General features: G+C 43.0%; 1 protein-coding gene across 2 annotated transcripts in view; it reads right to left on the bottom strand.

The window, feature by feature from the left end:
* Positions 1–18051, bottom strand: part of Fgf9 (fibroblast growth factor 9) — a 44444-nt gene that overhangs the window by 15172 nt on the left and 11221 nt on the right. For both annotated transcript variants that reach the window (XM_039093009.2, NM_012952.2), the window contains exon 2: positions 16777–16880. In XM_039093009.2, the coding sequence (XP_038948937.1) occupies positions 16777–16880 (104 nt within the window). The remainder of the gene's footprint in view (positions 1–16776; positions 16881–18051) is intronic.

The raw sequence follows: 18051 nt of genomic DNA, 5'->3' as shown, positions 1-18051 counted from the left end.
CCTCTTCCTCTTCTCCCTCCTCTCCCTCCTCTCCCTCCTCTCCCTCCTCTTCCTCCTCTTCCTCCTCCTCCTCCTGCTCCTCCTCCTCCTCTTCCTCCTCCTCTCCCTCCTCTCCCTCCTCTCCCTCCTCTTCTTCCTCTTCCTCCTCCTCCTCCTTTGCTTCATCTTCTCCTCCTCCTTCACCCTCCTCCTCTTCTTTCTTTATTCTCTCATACAATACATTCCAACTCGCCACCTTTCCTAGTTCACCACCTTCACCTCCCCTCTCCTCTTCAGTTTCTGTTCAGAAAAGAGCAGGCCTCCCAGAGATATCAGTTGAACACAGCATAACAAGATGCCGTAAGACCAGGCACAAACTCTCACATCAAGGATGGGTAGAGAAACCCAGTAGGAAAAGGGAAAAGGGTCCCAAGAGCAGACAAAAGCAGACAAAAATGTCAGAGACAGCCCCTCTTCCACTGTTCAGAGTCCTCAAGGGGCTTTTTAAAAATACTGTCATTCCATACCTGTCATCCCAGCACTTGAGAGTCAAGACTGTCAGGTGTTGGAAGCCAACTGGTCTCAAGTAAATAAATAAATCATTTTTAAATAAATTAACAAGTATTTTAACCTGGAAAAAATGATTTTGGTAGTTACTCTGGGTACTGTGAGAACCCAGTAACTTCACCAACATGTAAATGTTAATAACCATGGCAAAGAAAATTACAAATGAAAATGAAATCCCTAATAAAAAAATTCATTTACATAGGTAAAATAATAATAACTACATATGAGACTAAACTATTAGCAGGAAGATGATTCAGTTGATAAGTGTGCTTGCCTCACAAGCATGAGGACCTGAGTGAATCCTCAGCACCCAGATAAGAGCCAGACATGGATGGCACACACCTGTAACCCAGCACAGGTGAGAGTCAGACATGGCACATGCCTGTAACCCAACCACTAAAAGCCCTGAGGCTTGATGACTCTGAGATCCAAACTCAGTAAAAGATCCAGCCTGAAAAACTAAGATAGAAACGAAAGAAGACACCAGATGTCAAACTCTGGGGTGTGTGTGTGTGTGTGTGTGTGTGTGTGTGTGTGTGTGTGTGTGTACATGCACACACATTAATAAGCTATTTAGAATTACTCTTTAAGAGGAATCCATTGTTGGTGGGGTTGCAGACTGGTACAACCATTCTGGAAATCAGTCTGGAGGTTCCTCAGAAAGTTGGATGTTGCACTACATGAGGACCCAGCTACACCTCTCTTGGGCATATACCCAAAAGATGCCCCAACATATAACAAAGACACATGCTCCACTATGTTCATCGCAGCCTTATTTATAATAGCCAGAAGCTGGAAAGAACCCAGATGCCCTTCAACAGAGGAATGGATACAGAAAATGTGGTACATCTACACAATGGAATATTACTCAGCTATCAAAAACAATGCCGTTATGAAATTCACAGGCAAATGGATAGAACTGGAAAACATCATCCTGAGTGAGGTATCCCAATCACGGAAAAACACACATGGTATGCACTCATTGATAAGTGAATAGTAGCCCAAATGCTCAAATTACCCTAGATGCACAGAACACGTGAAACTCAAGAAGGATGACCAAAATGTGAATGCCTCACTCCTTCTTTAAAAGGGGGAACAAGAATACCCTTGGCAGGGAATAGAGAGGCAAAGATTAAAACAGAGACAGAAGGAACACCCATTCAGAGCCTGCCCCACATGTGGCCCATACATATACAGCCACCAAACTAGATAAGATGGATGAAGCAAAGAAGTGCAGGCTGAGAGGAATCATATGTAGATCTCTCCTGAGAGACACAGCCAGAATCCGGCAAATACATAGGCGAATGCCAGCAGCAATCCACTGAACTGAGAACGGGACCCCCATTGAAGGAATCAGAGAAAGGACTGGAAGAGCTTGAAGGGACTCGAGACCCCATATGAACAACAATGCCAAGCAACCAGAGTTTCCAGGGACTAAGCCTCTACCCAAAGACTATACATGGACTGACCCTGGGCTCCAACCTCATAGGTAGCAATGAATAGCCTAGTAAGAGCACCAGTGGAAGGGGAAGCCCTTGGTCCTGCCAAGGATGGACCCCCAGTGAACGGGATTGTTGGGGGCAGGGCGGTAATGGGGGGAGGATGGGGAGGGGAACACCTTTATAGAAGGGGAGGGGAAGAGGCTAGGGGGATGTTGGCCTGAGAAACGGAGAAAGGGAATAACAATTGCAATGTAAATAAGAAATACCCAATTAAATAAGGTTGGGGGAAAAATTACTCTTTAAGCATTGCTTTTTAAACATTCTTTAAACATTGGTGTTATGATTGACATTAAGTATAATTTGACTAAGTCATGAGTCTTAACTTTAGAATTCAACTTGCAAGAAACACAAGGCATTATGTCTCCCATGCAGTGAGATTCATCATAGGGCACAGATGCAGCAATGCCACATGGGTTCTTGAGGAACACTAGGGAACGAGTGTGAGCTGAGGACCAGCATAGCCAGTGCTAAGCTGGTCACATCACGGACACTGTCTCCTCCCAAGGTCAGCTCAGGAGGTCAGAACACTGATCAATGGGTAATGGTTGCTAGGGCAGTGGGAGTCATTTTCTCCAGTGTTATAGCCACTGGAAAGAGGCTATGCTCCTGTAAATAAACTCCCATTCATGCTCATACAGGTAACCCTATTAAATTTGGGGGGTCACATTAATATGGGAGTAAGGAGGCTTGTTGGGAAGAAGAAAGGGTTCAACAGAGTGAAAGGGAATCAAGAGAGTATGATGGGATAAATATGATCAAATATTTCATATGCTGGCATGAAACTGCCAGAGTAAGTGAATGAATGAATGAATGAATGATGAATGAATGAATGAATGACAGAACACAACGCAGAGCTGGTGAACAGCGAGACTAAGTCTCCAAGCCTAAGGATTCCACTCCTCCGTGCTTACTGTCCATGTTCTAAATGCTCATAAGGAAAGTACAGACCAGAATCTCCCATAAAGCACAGCCAGAACACAGTATCTGAAATATTGTAACTTGTATGGAAAGTGAAACAATAGTGGAACAGGATCTGAAGCCCTGTAACTTTTAGAACAGTGGGAATGGAAAGCAAAGGAGAGAGGAGGAAACATGAGGATGGGAAAATGGAGAGGAACCGAACTTCCTTCTGGGGGCCAAGGAGCTTCTTTCTCAAAGCCAATGCCACAAGGCAGTCAGGTAGGCTACAGTCACCTGGCACCGTGTGAACCAATCACATTATGTATCACCAGGAGAAGGATATCCTTCCAGTGACCTTGGCCAGTCTCTTCTTTGAACTGGGTTTCCAGAACTTCCTTATAAAGGAGACATAAATATCAATGGGTATTTTGATGAATAATATTTTAAAAAAAACAAATTTAGAGAAATCAACTGCTGTCTGGATTTTAAGCATTTATAGGAAGAAAAGAGGTGACAGCTCTCAGTGTGTCCCTGCCACTTAAAGCCATAACCTTGCAAGCTTGGGGAAGTCCTCTACAGCAGGGGTGTCAAGAAGGCAGGCTCTTTTGTCTCAGTTGGTTGTCACAGTGCCTCTGAGGCACATCAGGCCAACAGGTTGACAAATGATGTTTCCTCACAACTTCACAACTTTGAGGTGGTTCCTCCTGGAGGCACAGCAGGAACATGTGGCCCAGCACTTTAGAGGCCGCCCCAGATCAACAGCTCTCACTTGCCTCTAGTGGAGCCAGTTTTCCCTGAGGCTTTAAGGCATCTCCTAGATGGACCACAGGTAACCTCCTTCGAGTAGCTATGATGCTGACGGGGAGGACCCCCCTGGCATCAGCTGAGATGAGCAGAAAGGAGATGGAACAGGGCACAGTTAGCAGCCAACGGTTCCAAGCACCACAGCCTCTGCCAGGAACACCTGCCTGTTTCCTCACTCTCCTCTGCCATACTCGCTCCTCCTGCAAAGCTCCTCCTGCAAAATCGTAAGACCTTTCCTTTTGAATTGCATGAGAACATTTATTATACCGATTCCTGGTTCTTTTTGTTTTCACTGCAGTTTTGTTTGGTTATTCTGTGAGCCTGAGGGCACACATGTGCCACCGCATAGATGTAGAGGTCAGAGAACAACCCGTGGGAATCGGCTCTCTCCTTCTACCATGGGGCTCCAGCGATCAAATTCAGTCTGCAAGGCTTGGCAGCAAGCGCTGAGCCATCTCACCACCCATGTAACTCTTGCTTTCCATGTCTGATTTCTGAACAAAGCCCTGGGTTCTTTTTAGCACCCACACGAAGAAGTGCAGACATGGCCACCATTGTACACCCATCCAATGCTCACTACTCCCAGGAGCTAACATCGGTAAGGTCTCCTGGAGCATTGAACTGGTGCTCCTGGGAGGAACACAAGATGAGGTTCCCATGAGCCTCCAGTAACAGATTTTGTTAATCTGTCCATGCATTCTACGTGTGTTTCTGTTTAAAGATGCTTACTTAACATACATTTCGGATTCTTGACCATCTGACCCACAGCAACATCACCAAAATCAAGCCCCGAGGAAGCCTCTCTAAAAACAAGTTTGCTTCACAGAACATACCATACACACCCTGTGGGGCTTTTATTAGCACTAGGCAGCCCTTTAGCACTTGCTAAGGACATTTTATGAGCCAAAATCATCAACAAATGGCAAGGAATAAAAAATTCACAACACTAAACAGATGCCCTGGAGAGAGGTCCAGACAAGAAAGCAGGGCTTGACCTTTGACCTCAGCCAGGAATAACTGTAGAGAAGATCCACTGTCTTTCCTTCTTCTCTGCACACGTCTGCAAATATGCATGAAAGTGAGACAAATGTAGATTTGAGGGTTATAAGCAAAATTTAACAATTACGTAAATTCCACTGAAGTGGCTGGCTCAAATCAGCAGTGATAGGCGATCAATAATGTTCACTGAGTTTTGAAAGAAACCCAGCAGTGAGCGTGAAAAGGTGGATGCAGATGTGTATGTGGCTGAGCTCCACTTAAGAGTGAAGGTGTCTGGAAAGAACCTAGATGCCCTTCAACAGAGGAATGGATACAGAAAATGTGGTACATCTACACAATGGAATACTACTCAGTTATCAAAAACAATGACTTTATGAAATTCATAGGCAAATGGATGGAACTGGAAAATATCATCCTGAGTGAGGTAACCCAATCACAGAAAAACACACATGGTATGCACTCATTGATAAGTGGCTATTAGCCCAAATGCTTGAATTACCCTAGATGCACAGAACACATGAAACTTAAGAAGGATGACCAAAATGCAAATGCTTCACTCCTTCTTTAAAAGGGGAACAAGAATACCCTTAGGAGGGGATAGGGAGGCAAAGTTTAGAACTGAGGCAGAAGGAACACCCATTCAGAGCCTGTCCCACATGTGGCCCATACATATACAGCCACCAAACTAGATAAGATGGATGAAGCAAAGAAGTGCAGGCCAATAGGAACCGGATGTAGATCTCTCCTGAGAGACACAGCCAGAATACAGCAAATACAGAGGCGAATGCCATCTTTAAACCACTGAACTGAGAATAGGATCCCCATTGAAGGAATCAGAGAAAGAACTGGAAGAGCTTGAAGGGGCTCGAGACCCCATATGTACAACAATGCCAAGCAACCAGAGCTTCCAGGGACTAAGCCACTACCTAAAGACTATACATGGACTGACCCTGGACTCTGACCTCATAGGTAGCAATGAATATCCTAGTAAGAGCACCAGTGGAAGGGGAAGCCCTGGGTCCTGCCAAGACTGAACCTCCAGTGAACAGGATTCTTGGGGGGAGGGAGGTAATGGGGGGAGGATGGGGAGGGGAACACCGATAGAGAAGGGGAGGAGGAGGGGTTAGGAGGATGTTGACCCGGAAACCAGGAAAGGGAATAACATTTGAAATGTAAATAAGAAATTAATAAAGATGAAAAATAAATAAATAAATAAATAAATAAATAAATAAATAAATAAATAAATAAATAAATAAATGGAGAATGCCAGCCTAACACTGGCAAGAAGACATAAAAAAAAAAAGTGAAGGTGTGTGAATAAACGGCAGTGTGTGAATGGAAGAGCATCTAGCAGGCAACCGAGAGAGAGAGAGAAAGAGAGAGAGAGAGAGAGAGAGAGAGAGAGAGAGAGAGAGAGAGAGTTAGTGAGTCCGTGAACAGGAGAAGGAACAATGAGCTGCAAATGCGGTGGGAGATGAGTACTGAGGAATAACTACGCAGGACAGTAACAGACTGAGCCCTTTCTCAGAACCACGCTGGTCCACTGCATCCCGTGACTCAAGAGCAGCATTAGCAGACTCCGCCTGGAGGGTAGTTTGTTTCTGACACAGCAGTACTGAGGTGGCACTGACAAGGAGTATCTGGATTCAGAAGGAAGGTGGGGTGGGGAGAAGCAGGAGAACATGGAGGACACAGGCTTGTGTCTCTCCTGTTGTCATCTGGCCATGCACCCCAACTATACCCCAACTTACACACTGACTGTGCTTCCCCTGTAAGCACCAAGACTCAGGACTGGGGAAGCGGAAGTTAGACAGCAAAGCACAGGAACGAAACCGCCAGTATGTAGACCTACTGTGTATGTCAACTATGTACAGGAACTGCTCAGAAAGCAGTTCGTTGTGAATTCTTAGGGGTTGTCATCAAAAGTATTCTTTCAATCAGAACTCCCTGACAAGTGCAACCACTGTAAAGTCCCCTAACACTTGCTGTCCAGGAAAAAAATCTTGCAGGAACCCCAAAGCACCAAATCTGTTTGTTCCAAATGGCTACTTAGAAAATAAACTGCAGGAAGGAATTGCAGCTAGGTAGGGAGAAGGAAGGGATGGAAAGGGGAAAGAATTTATTCAGTAATACATGTCTAAGTTCCCTGCGTTTCTTTTCATAGCTTGAAAGCTTGTCTATTTTCATTGCTGAATAATACTGCATTATCTACATGTACCAGAGTATTCTTAGGTTATACCAAAGCTCACTTATACATTTATCTGCTAAAGTGTATCTTAGTTGTCCCTAGGCATGGAGAAATATAAATAAACCTGCTAGAAACGAAAAGAAAAAAAAAGGAAAGAGATTTGGAATCTCACTGGAAATCTCACATCCATCTAACACTCATTACGTGTCAACTACGTTCAAGCCTTTGCTTTACATATCAGGAGTAACTTGGAACACTAATGCAACCAATCTTGGGTTTAGGCAGTGGCCACTTTATCAAAACTACTTCCCAAACCCATTCTTCCCTAACCAGCATCTGACAGGAAATGGAGCAGAACTTTGAGGATGGGATCAATGTAGAACAGGAAATGGCAGTGAAATAGCAGGGTAGGTGGAGACAGAAGGCAGCTCAGGTAGGGAGAGCACCTGTCCCTGGGAAGCCTTCCTTAGTCTGCTCCCCGGATCCAGAGCCACCGCCCTCCGACCTTTTGGAAGCAGCTCAAGAGTCAATCGGTCTCCTCTGGGCCATGACTTGTTGGCAGAGTACTTACTTGCCTAGCATGGGTGAAGCCTGTATTCCGCCTCCAACACCACAAGCAGAAATAAACAAACAACTGAAACCCTTCAACAACACATGAGAACCCCAGGTCAAGTGCACCAACTCAGCAGCAACCTGACATGTCCTGAGTGAGTCCCGAGTAGTCAAGGTGGCTACTCTGCCCTGCCAATAATGCCAACCTAACTGGAACTAAACCCCAACACTATAAGACCCAAAGAGGATTTCTCAGTACCTAAAGGCCAGGAGTCTTGTCACAAAAGAAACATGAGTCTAAAACATTCCTTCAAAATCCCATCTGTGGAAAGGATGTGACGCTCTCTAGCATGTGGCTAACTCTGGATAAAATAGTATTTATTCACACAAACAAATGGTCATAGTTTTGAGACAGGGCATCATTTAGCCCAAGCCAACATTTAACTCTGTTTAGCCTCCTACACACTGGGATTTCAGGCAGGTACTACCACACCTCATTTTTGGAGTGCTAGGGTTGAACTTTGTATATATCTAGCTTTTATTATACATATCTAGCAATTACTGTACCAACTGGGCCACATATTCATGAACGGTCACCCCTAACATGTATATATGTGTGAAATGAGATTTTCTGACTTACCTCACCTGTCACTTGCTGTCTTCTGTGATCTTAAGTTGGCAATCCATTAAAATCTTACTCCTTGTCTCTGACATAAGAACACTGAGAACTAAGATGATCTCCCAGAGAAACACCCTTAATCAGCTAAGAATTATGGCTAAATTTCCTGAAAACTGGCCATGCATTTATGAACCATAAGATAATGCTTTATCACTCAAACCATCAGCTGAAAAAACCACCCATTCCCAGAGCATGTCTGATATCTGTTGATCATTCAATGAATGAACCTTTTCATTTCCTTCCCATGAACTTCATTGTTTCAAGATTGTGAATGGAACATGTCTAGGCACCTCCTATCAAAGGAATTTGAAGTGAACCACCAGGAAAAGGAATCAGTATGTTCGATGGCATCTTGCCATTTCCTAAGCTATACTGTTCCATGAACACACAATGCTGTCCTGCTTGTTCAAAAGCTGCCCCGGTAGAGCAAGTGTCAAGGTAGAGAGATAGTCCAGCATGTCCCAGCCCTTTCCTCTGGCCAGCTACTCATATCTACAGCCACACAGGGATGGGAAGATCTCATGAAACGAGCTCTAGAAGGGCCACTTCCTCTTCATCTCAGTGAAAATGAAGGAACAGAAAGTGAAGGGAATATACTCAGGATCTTTGTGCAAACCTCATAGCCACCCATGAACGCAGACAGCCCTCCTTCCACACCGGTGGGCCCTGCATCTGTATGTTTAACCAACCACAGAACGAAAACATGCAGGGGAAAAACCTTCTGTGTACTGACCATGTACAGACATTTTTCTAAAACAGCAACAGTACAACTATTTCCACAGTATTTACATGGTAGTATCTATTACAAGTCATCCAGGAATGGCTTAAAAGGGAAATGTGTGCAGGTTCCTTTTATATAAAAGGCCTGAACAGCCAAAGATCCTGGCATCCAAAGAGGGCCCTGTGACCAATCCCCCATGAAAGGGATGGAGAACTGGATTTGGGTCCAAAATGACCTTTAGTACTAAATGGTGCTGCTTCCCATGACTGGATAAATAGGAAAAGAAAAAGGCCTACTTGGTCCTTGATCCACCATGTAGGTTTCTAACAAGTGAGGGTCACTGGGTCTCACAATAATTCAAATGGGGTAGGAATCAAGACTTCTCTGTCTACATACTCAACTGTAAGGGCAGGCCAGCTAACCATACGCAAGGCTAAGCCAGGGCTACAAGGACCTCCATCGTCATAGTGAGAAGACATCACTGAAGTGACATCATCCGAGTGTTAAACTACAACATCAGTTTGCGGCCTATTGTTCTTATAGGCCTATATTAACATAAAGATATCTTGGATTTCAGTTGTCAAAGAAGTGTAGGCATAAGGGACTCATACCTGGTTTCATGGTTTATATGTACACATAGTAACAATAAAGCCAATATAGGTTTCTTGGGATCTAAGATATAGTCATTCTTCAGTACTCCTGAGTCCACACCTATGGTCAAGCAACCACAGATCAATTTTGTTAGGCCTGTATATGTACAAATATTTTTTTCTTGTCATTCTTCACTAAACACAATACAAATATCATCTCCATAGAATTTGGGGCTGTGTTAGACAATATGGGCAACTGTACTTATGTACAGTGTATCAAGTAAAACAAACCATCTGAAAATGACTGGAAGTCTACAGGAACACGCACACGGGTTCAACAAAGGCATTACACCATGTTATATAAGCAGAATTAAGCATCTACAGACACCATTATCTGTGGATGCCCTGGAAACAAATCCCTGACATATAACAATATGCTCCCTGGTTCTTCGTGTTTTCTTGTTGCTGCTCCTTTTTAAAGGAATTGACCTGTTCCTCAGTTCTGGGACAGATGTGGCTGCAAGGTTCCCTATACTGACCCTACAACATAGAAACATCGTGCAAGAAATTATCTGGCCCATATGTCTCCATTCAGAACCAACAAGCCCCTGTCCCAGGAATGTATTCAATTAAAAGAACATTTATGTTCTTTGGAAGCACAGTTGTACCATTGTACCTTGGCTACAGATTATATAGATTCAAAGAATCCAGGGTCCAACTGTATCCCTGGAAATACAACCACAGTACCAAACACCTATCTGGACAAGCACCCGAGGGGGTGCTGTAGAAGGCCTCAGGAGGCTGGCCTGAGTCTGCCCAGCACCTGCAGGTTCTGGGCCTCAGAGCAGATCATGTAGACTCTATTGTTTTGATTTGGTACTTGAAGGAGATGGCGGCCCTGGAAAACCTGGTTATTGTAAGTGCACAGCCCCACAGCCTGACGTCCCAGCACACTCTGTCTGTGTATGAGGCTGAAGCAGGCTAAGAAATTGGGTCAGTGAACATTCACCACATGCCGACTGCACACACTGTGTGTGACTGAGCCTCTGGGAAACAGAATGCTTATGGAGAGACTCTGGCTTCAAAATCTGCATCTAGTAAAAGACCAATAAGAATGAAATGTGAGGCCAGAGATAAACCAGAAATGCCAGCCTTTCTGTCTGGTGCTGTCCTCTCGCTCGCAGCTACACTCCCCACACTCTGGGTTAATTTAGTGAGTGCTACCTTTTCCTAAATGGGAGGGCCAGATGACTCCAGTTTCTTGAAGCAAACTCATTTTTTGAAAGCATTCTTTTTAATATTTGCTTGTTATAATCAGTTATTCTTGGTGTTTTAAAGTACCTTGATAACAATTAGATAATTTAGATTAAACCACTAACAGTACTAACCTGAGCCATAGCTCTAGTCTCTTTGAAATGAATAAAGGTGACAGATGCAAACTGAAACCCCCAGTTGTCTAGTCAGGTGGAGGCACATGCATGAACATGCATGTAACCTAACGTTCTCTCCGAATTTCAACCAGACAGGATTTTCTGATCTTTATAAAGCTTAAATGTTATATGCCCTAACCTGTCTTCCACACTTTATTGAGACTTCTAGCCATCCCTCAAAATCCACTTTAAATGCTACAATACACATTTCCAAGTAGTTCTTTAAACTCCCCTCTGTGGCTCCAAGACATTTAAGCATTCTTCAATTACAGTAAATCTTACATTGCACCAAACTATTTACAAAGCTATTTCTCCTGCCAGATTTCTGAGCACTGCTCCACGGTGTGGACTATATCAGAGGGCCAGACAGCAAGTTGCTATGAATGTCTCTAAAAGATATGAATGAAAAGGACACACATGAATTGGGACCTGAGAACAATATCCAGACCACACCCAATGTAAAAATTATTCAAATTCTCCTTTTAATTAAAGTGTGACTCATTAGCAACACAGTTTTTCCGGCGACTACATTGTCACATTGGCATCCCCTCTATTTTTCTAAGAAGTTTCACCCATTCACTTATGTCTCCTTTAATCTAGCCCTAGGATGTGCTTAAAACCAGGGTGGGTTGGGGAGAGAGAAAGAGAGAGAGAGGGAGAGAGAAAGAAAGAGAGAGAGAGAGAGAGAGAGAGAGAGAGAGAGAGAATGAATGAATCAATGAATGAATAATTAACCCCCAAATACAAAAGTACATCACTACATGTTGCAGTGGTTTGTTTAACAGGAGTGATTCCTGTTTCCCCAAACCTACTTGCTTTCTTTCGCTTGTTATCCACCTTCTCAACGCTTTTTAACAGATCTTCCCTTTGGTAACTGAGATGTGTGTCCCATCACACAGGTAAGGGTGCTCACCAACACCATTGCCTGTTTCTTGTCTTCCTTCGATCTCGTGGCCTCTGAACAAGCTGTTTTGGTTACTTCTCATTCCCATGGCCACAGGGGTCAGAATAACCACAAAACCTAATGGAAATCACGAAAGGGCCCAAAGGGAGCAGAGTTCTCAACCCCACTCTCCAAATCTCCCATATGAGGACACAGCAAAGGGAAAACCCTGCTGCCCAGGGAGCTCTCCTCCCAGCTCTGCCCAGTGGAGGAGAAAAGATCTTGCACAACCATTTTGTGTGGGGGTTGGGGAAAGAGATCAGAGGCGAGACAGAGAAGGCCCAGGAAATGCAAACTCTGGACTCTGGAGTCCATCCAGAGTGCGAACCTCAGCTGAAGGGTCAGGCTCGTGTGCTTCATCTTAGAAGAGGCGAACAGGAGCAGGAGGCAGAACGGGAGCCGGGCCACGCTCTGCTGCTATCTCTGCTCCAGCTGCAGCTGCATCCCCTTTGGGCTATGCACACCAGGGACAGCATGGGCACGGCCCAATTAGGCATAGGGCTGAGGGAAAGGCTCCTCCTACAACTAGGATCCTGAGTACACTCATTGTACAGATGGAGAAGCATCAAGGTCGCTATCTGCACAGCTTGTAGAAGAGCTGGAAAGCAATCACCATGCTATTCATTTCCCCCCAAGAAGCATTTACTGAGCTCCTCCCTCCTCAAGGGTCACTGCTACGTACTAGGTAACATTAGGAGGTAAAATGAGGGGTGGCCAGGTCCTTTGGATCCGCTATGGGAAACACGCTGGACTACCCTACCAATCATAGTGCTGCCTGCATAATGATGGAGGTGTAAAGCAGCTCCCAGGACAAACGAGACACGCTAACTAGAATACGCAGAACCACAGCTGGGGTTGCAGGAGGCTCTGCAGAACGGGTAATATTTCCACTGGACCTTAATTAAAGGGTGCTATTTCATCAAGTGGAGAAGGTGAGACAAAGGTATTCCGGACGGGCACTACCTTACCCACATGCACAAGCCAGACTTCATGACATCTGGGGAACAGTGGATAGATTCAAATGACATGCAGAAACAGATAGGCAACCTGACACCAGCGATGTAGACCCAGGCAACAAGCTCAGTGAGAAGTGTGGAATGCTGTACAGAAGGGCAGCGTGTGCTTCCGGGGAAACGCTGAAGACATCTCAGCAACCTGACCCTCTGATCAAGTTGCAGAGGGCAATTCTGACATCACTGTGGAGAAGGTATTGATGCTTAGAGGCTCCGGGGCAGGGGAACATCTGAAAGCATGCTTCCACAGAGAGATCACAACACACAAGTGTCTCTGACAGCACTCTGTCCTAAGAGGGATCTCTATCCCAAAGACGCTTGACCCAGAAGACAGGTCCTATGTGTCCCTTGCTCTCCCTCACTGGAATGCACAGCTAGGACTGCCAACTGACTGTGGCCATGGGGAAGGAGGGAAGAAGTCTACTATTTTTTTTGTTTAGTTTGGGTTGGGGTTCTTGTTGCTGTTTTGACACAGGGTCTCACTGTGGAGCACTGGTCAGCCTGAAACAGTACACCAGACTGTCTCAAACTCAACCCTAGTGCTGCAACTAAAAGCCTGCGCCAGCACACCCAGCTAGTGCTTGGGGTTTGGTTTGGTTTGGTTTTTGGTTCTGTTTTGGGCATTTGTTTGATTGAATGATTGTTTTAAATAAAAGAAAGTATTTAATAGGGCTATGGCTCCTACGCTTACAGTCCATGGTGGTGGACCCATGGTATCTGGCAGGAACAGCTGAGAGCTCACAACTCAAGTAACATGACCTGTCTATGTAGCCCAGATTATCCTCCAGCTTGCAGCAATCCTCCTGCCTCACCCTTCTAAGCATTGGGATTATAGGCATGTGCTACCACAGCCTACAAACCCGCTTCTAATCACATACTGTTTGTGCTCAAAAGCCCTAGAGGACACAGCTGGGACTGACAGCTGAAACAGTTCCGCTTCCAGAAGTGACTGAAAGGATCCACTTGGGAAAAAAACTCAAGCCAGTGCAAAATCCTGCAGATGGCACTGCTGAACATGGAGTTAGGTGTGCTCCCCTTGTCAGCCAATAAATCTCAGAGTATGAATCATGCTGGCCATGTCATCTGACAGTCTAGTTATTGGTCAGCTGGGGAGAACTTTCCAGAGGGGCGTGCAAGGCAGCCCTTAGAGCAGGGAGCAAATGGCATCTACATCTACACAAACACTTATTCTGACGCATATTTTATGTTAGTGCCTATATGAACTATATTTCTATATATAACTAAGACATTTAACATTCATATCCTGAGATTAATACTTGCTAGATAAAAACACCTTTTTCCGGTATTGGGCCCCTGCCAGGTGTTGTACTACATGACTGTAATCTCAGTGCTGGGGAAGACGATGCAGAGTTCAAGGCTATCCCAAGCGACAGAATGAGACCCAGTCTCTAAAAAAGTAAATAACAATACAGAAATAAAAAACTCTATATAGTCCGTTCAACCCACTGAAGGGCAGTATGTCGTTCTACATACAAACAAAATGCCTTGTATTGTATTCAACTGGGATTGAATTAATTAAATCCAAAAAGAAAAAAAAAAATAAGAGCATGTCAAAAAGAGAAAATCATTCTGTAGACTTTTGTTTTAAAACACTTTATAATTACATCTTACAGATCTATCCTTGCACTTAAAAAGTACCAGCAAAGTACTTATTTCATTTAGAAAATAAGTAATTGTATATATGCCAAGACCTGGATTTATGAAGCTAGATTAAATTCTATACCAAACAAACATTTTTAAAATACTTTATTCTCTTTTTCAAGAAGAACTTCTAAAAAGTACTCAAATATCCAAACCAAGTAGGCATAGTGGAAAATTCTTCTAAAGTAGAAAAAGTACATCCTATGACTGTAAAAATAGTGTGAGTTCTTCCCAGCCAAAATACGGAACCAGCTTCATCAACACATGTGTGGACAAGGAAATGTGGCACACGGCGCAGTGAGGTTTTGTTTAGTTATAAGGAAGAATTTATAACTAAATAAATTTGTAGAAAAATAGATGAGCTTGAAAATCATGTTAAACTAAATAAGCCAAACAAAGATCACAGAATGAGAGTCTGGGTAAGAGTGGGGGGGGGGGAGAAGTCTAAAAGGTGGAGACACAGAAAGGAGAGAATACAAAAGAAAAAGACAAATATTGCATGCTTTCTCTTACACATAAGATCTAGATTCAACAGTATTTATTATACACATGTATGTATATGACACAAAAACAGGAAAACTGGGGCTGGAGAGATGGCTCAGCGGTTAAGAGCACTGACTGCTCTTCCAGAGGACCTGAGTTCAAATCCCAGCAACCACGTGGTGGCTCACAACCATCTGTAATGGGGTCTGATGCCCTCTTCTGGTGTGTCTAAAGACAGCTACAGTATACTCATATAAATAAATTTTTTCTAAAAATCCCCATCTTGTTTAAAAAAATAAAAATAAAACAGGAGAACTACATGAGGAAAGAGAGAAAATAAGAAGGAAGGGTAATGAAGGGGAAAATCCAAACAAAGTTTAACATGTGTGCAAAAATATACTAATAGAACATTCTTCTGTATACTTAAAATTCATTTTTTAAAACTTTTAAATGTGTAAAATATTCAGGTTATACAGGGTATAATTTTTCCATTTGTAATACTGGGGTGAAACTTTGCACTATGTGTGTGTACACATATTTTAAAAGGAGGATACGGGGGCGAGAGATGGCTCAGCAGTTAGGGGCACATGCTGGTTCTGTTCACAGAACCCACAAGGTAGTTCACAACCATCTGTAACTCCAGTTCCAGGGGATCTGATGCTTTCTTCTGGCCTCTGAAGACACTGCATGCACATGCCATGTATGCACACATGTAGACAAAACATTTATACAAAGAAGTTTTTTTTTTAATCTAAAACCAAAACTAGAATATGGGTAATAGAGAGGTGTATCTAGGACCATGCTGTCTTACAATTGTAATAACTGAGAACTTCAGAATGTTTTCTTGTCTGAGCTTCCTCTACATTCCAACTTTTGTAAGCACTAATCCAAGTTTTTATAGTTCAAGTAACTTGAATTAAATGGTCACCTGACCACCAATAAATAGGCCTTAATGTACATGATAATGTAAACCTTAAAGTGTTTTGTTCAAAACACTGCTGATGAACTGTGTTCCAAACAGTAATTAATGATCCAGTCATCCTATTCAATGTCTAGCAAAAATACTAAACTCCTACCCTGTTCCATGCAGGTGACATGTTCCAACACTATGAGAACTGGGAAGATGCATGAGAACTAAACCAACCACCCTTTAGCAGAGCAGAACCAGAGACTTGATGTCACTCACAGCTACACCCCAGGATCAGGCACAGTTCCCGACCACTGGCAGGTTACAACAAATACTCCATCACCATAAGGACCTTCCAAGCTAGTAAGGATAGAAAGTGAGAATGGGGAAACAGAAACTCATAATGCTCGCACATAATTACAGTGCTGCTGGACCCTTAGTCACATACAAGACTCTCTGACAATAATTTCCACCTCCGTCTCTCCTGCATAATGGAAATCTTGTGTTGTTCAGAGAAAGGGTTTGGACTCTCACTGCACGACCTATTTCTAGTTTTAATTACAATGCTTGGCAAAGCTTGGGGATCATTTCAATTCATTTCAAAAATAACTCCCATTCAATACAAGAAGATGGATTTTTCACACTTGTGAATTTTTATTTACTTGATAATGAAGATGGCTTGGCAAGTAAATAAAGCATTTTCTTGGCAAATTTGGTCTAGTGAAGATACAGAATTGTAATGAAACAACATGCCTCAGAAAGTAAAATCTCCCATTCGCCTTCCAGACTCAGTTTCCCTTTTGATTCTTCTTCAACCTAGCAAAAATGGTGTTATCAAAGTGCCTGTTGTTACTTACTGATCCATACAGCTCCCCCTTCTCGTTCATGCCGAGGTAGAGTCCACTGTCCACACCACGAATGCTGACCAGGCCCACTGCTATACTGATAAATTCCAGAATGCCTGTGAGATAAACAGCAGACAGGAGAATTAGAGCCCCAAAGCATCTCCCTAGAGCCGCAGTATGCCCAGGGGCTTCAGTCAGGAAACAGGCCCAGCTTCCGACTTGGAGCACCTCAGACACGACTTCAGCCCTAAAAAACTGATGTTCCAAATAAATTCTACTTTATCATAGTCAAACACTAAATTATCACAATGGGACAACCTTTACCTAATAACTAACACAGTTTAAATTTTTTAGAATAACTAAACATTCTAAATGACAAGTCTGATGAAATCAATGTATATGTCCTAATGAGCTAAGAGTATACTTGAAAGGGAAATGATATATTTCCATTTTATATATGTAAAATTAAGTATTTATATTGGGAACTTTGAATTTTTATTTATTGTTCTCTGGGCCTGGGAGAAATAAACACAATCACAATTTGTATATTGCATACATAAGTGCATATGTGAATGTGTACATGTATATATTACATATGCGCAAATAATTTTTCAAAATTCTATTCAGAGAATAATATTATGTGTCTAAAAATAATAGTGAGGTGCTAATTAAAGCCTTCCCCAGCTTATCCAGAAAATGATCTAGTCCTCAATTGAATAACCTCCATTTGAAAGTCATAAAGTGCCAAACACACACCTCAAGTGTCTCTGCTTAAACAGGGTGGTGATTCTTTTTCTGTTCTTGCCTAAACTTCAAAGAATAGTTAAACAATTAAAACATCTTAATAATGGAGGAGGAAATGCTGGTCCATAAAAAGAAAAAAGAAAGAAAGAAAAAATGCTCCCGATTAAAATAGGCATGGAATACTCTTTCCTCAAATCAAATCAATATAACGATCCCTTTCACTTCCTTCTTTTGCCTTGCTTACCTTACTAAAAATAACACCTAAGCTGGGCATCAATCCAGAGTTTTATGGCCACACAACAGCAGCTTCAGTCTCCGAGTCTACTGTTGCTTTAAGATGGTCATCCCGCAGGATACACAGATGCTGCTAATCATCTCTGTGCTTGGCCACACTCCCACTCTGGCTATAAATTAAAGTGCTACACTTTGTGTAGATCTTGTGGCAGTGCATACCAAATATTTTATACAGCTTATTTTGAAAATATCTTCAGTCATTGAGAAAGTGTACTTACATCTAAGAACATAGAAAAGGGAGGGAAAAAA

This window comes from Rattus norvegicus, chromosome 15, assembly GCF_036323735.1.
Source record: "Rattus norvegicus strain BN/NHsdMcwi chromosome 15, GRCr8, whole genome shotgun sequence".
NCBI lineage: Eukaryota > Metazoa > Chordata > Mammalia > Rodentia > Muridae > Rattus > Rattus norvegicus.
This window is presented reverse-complemented; position numbering and strand designations above follow the sequence as displayed.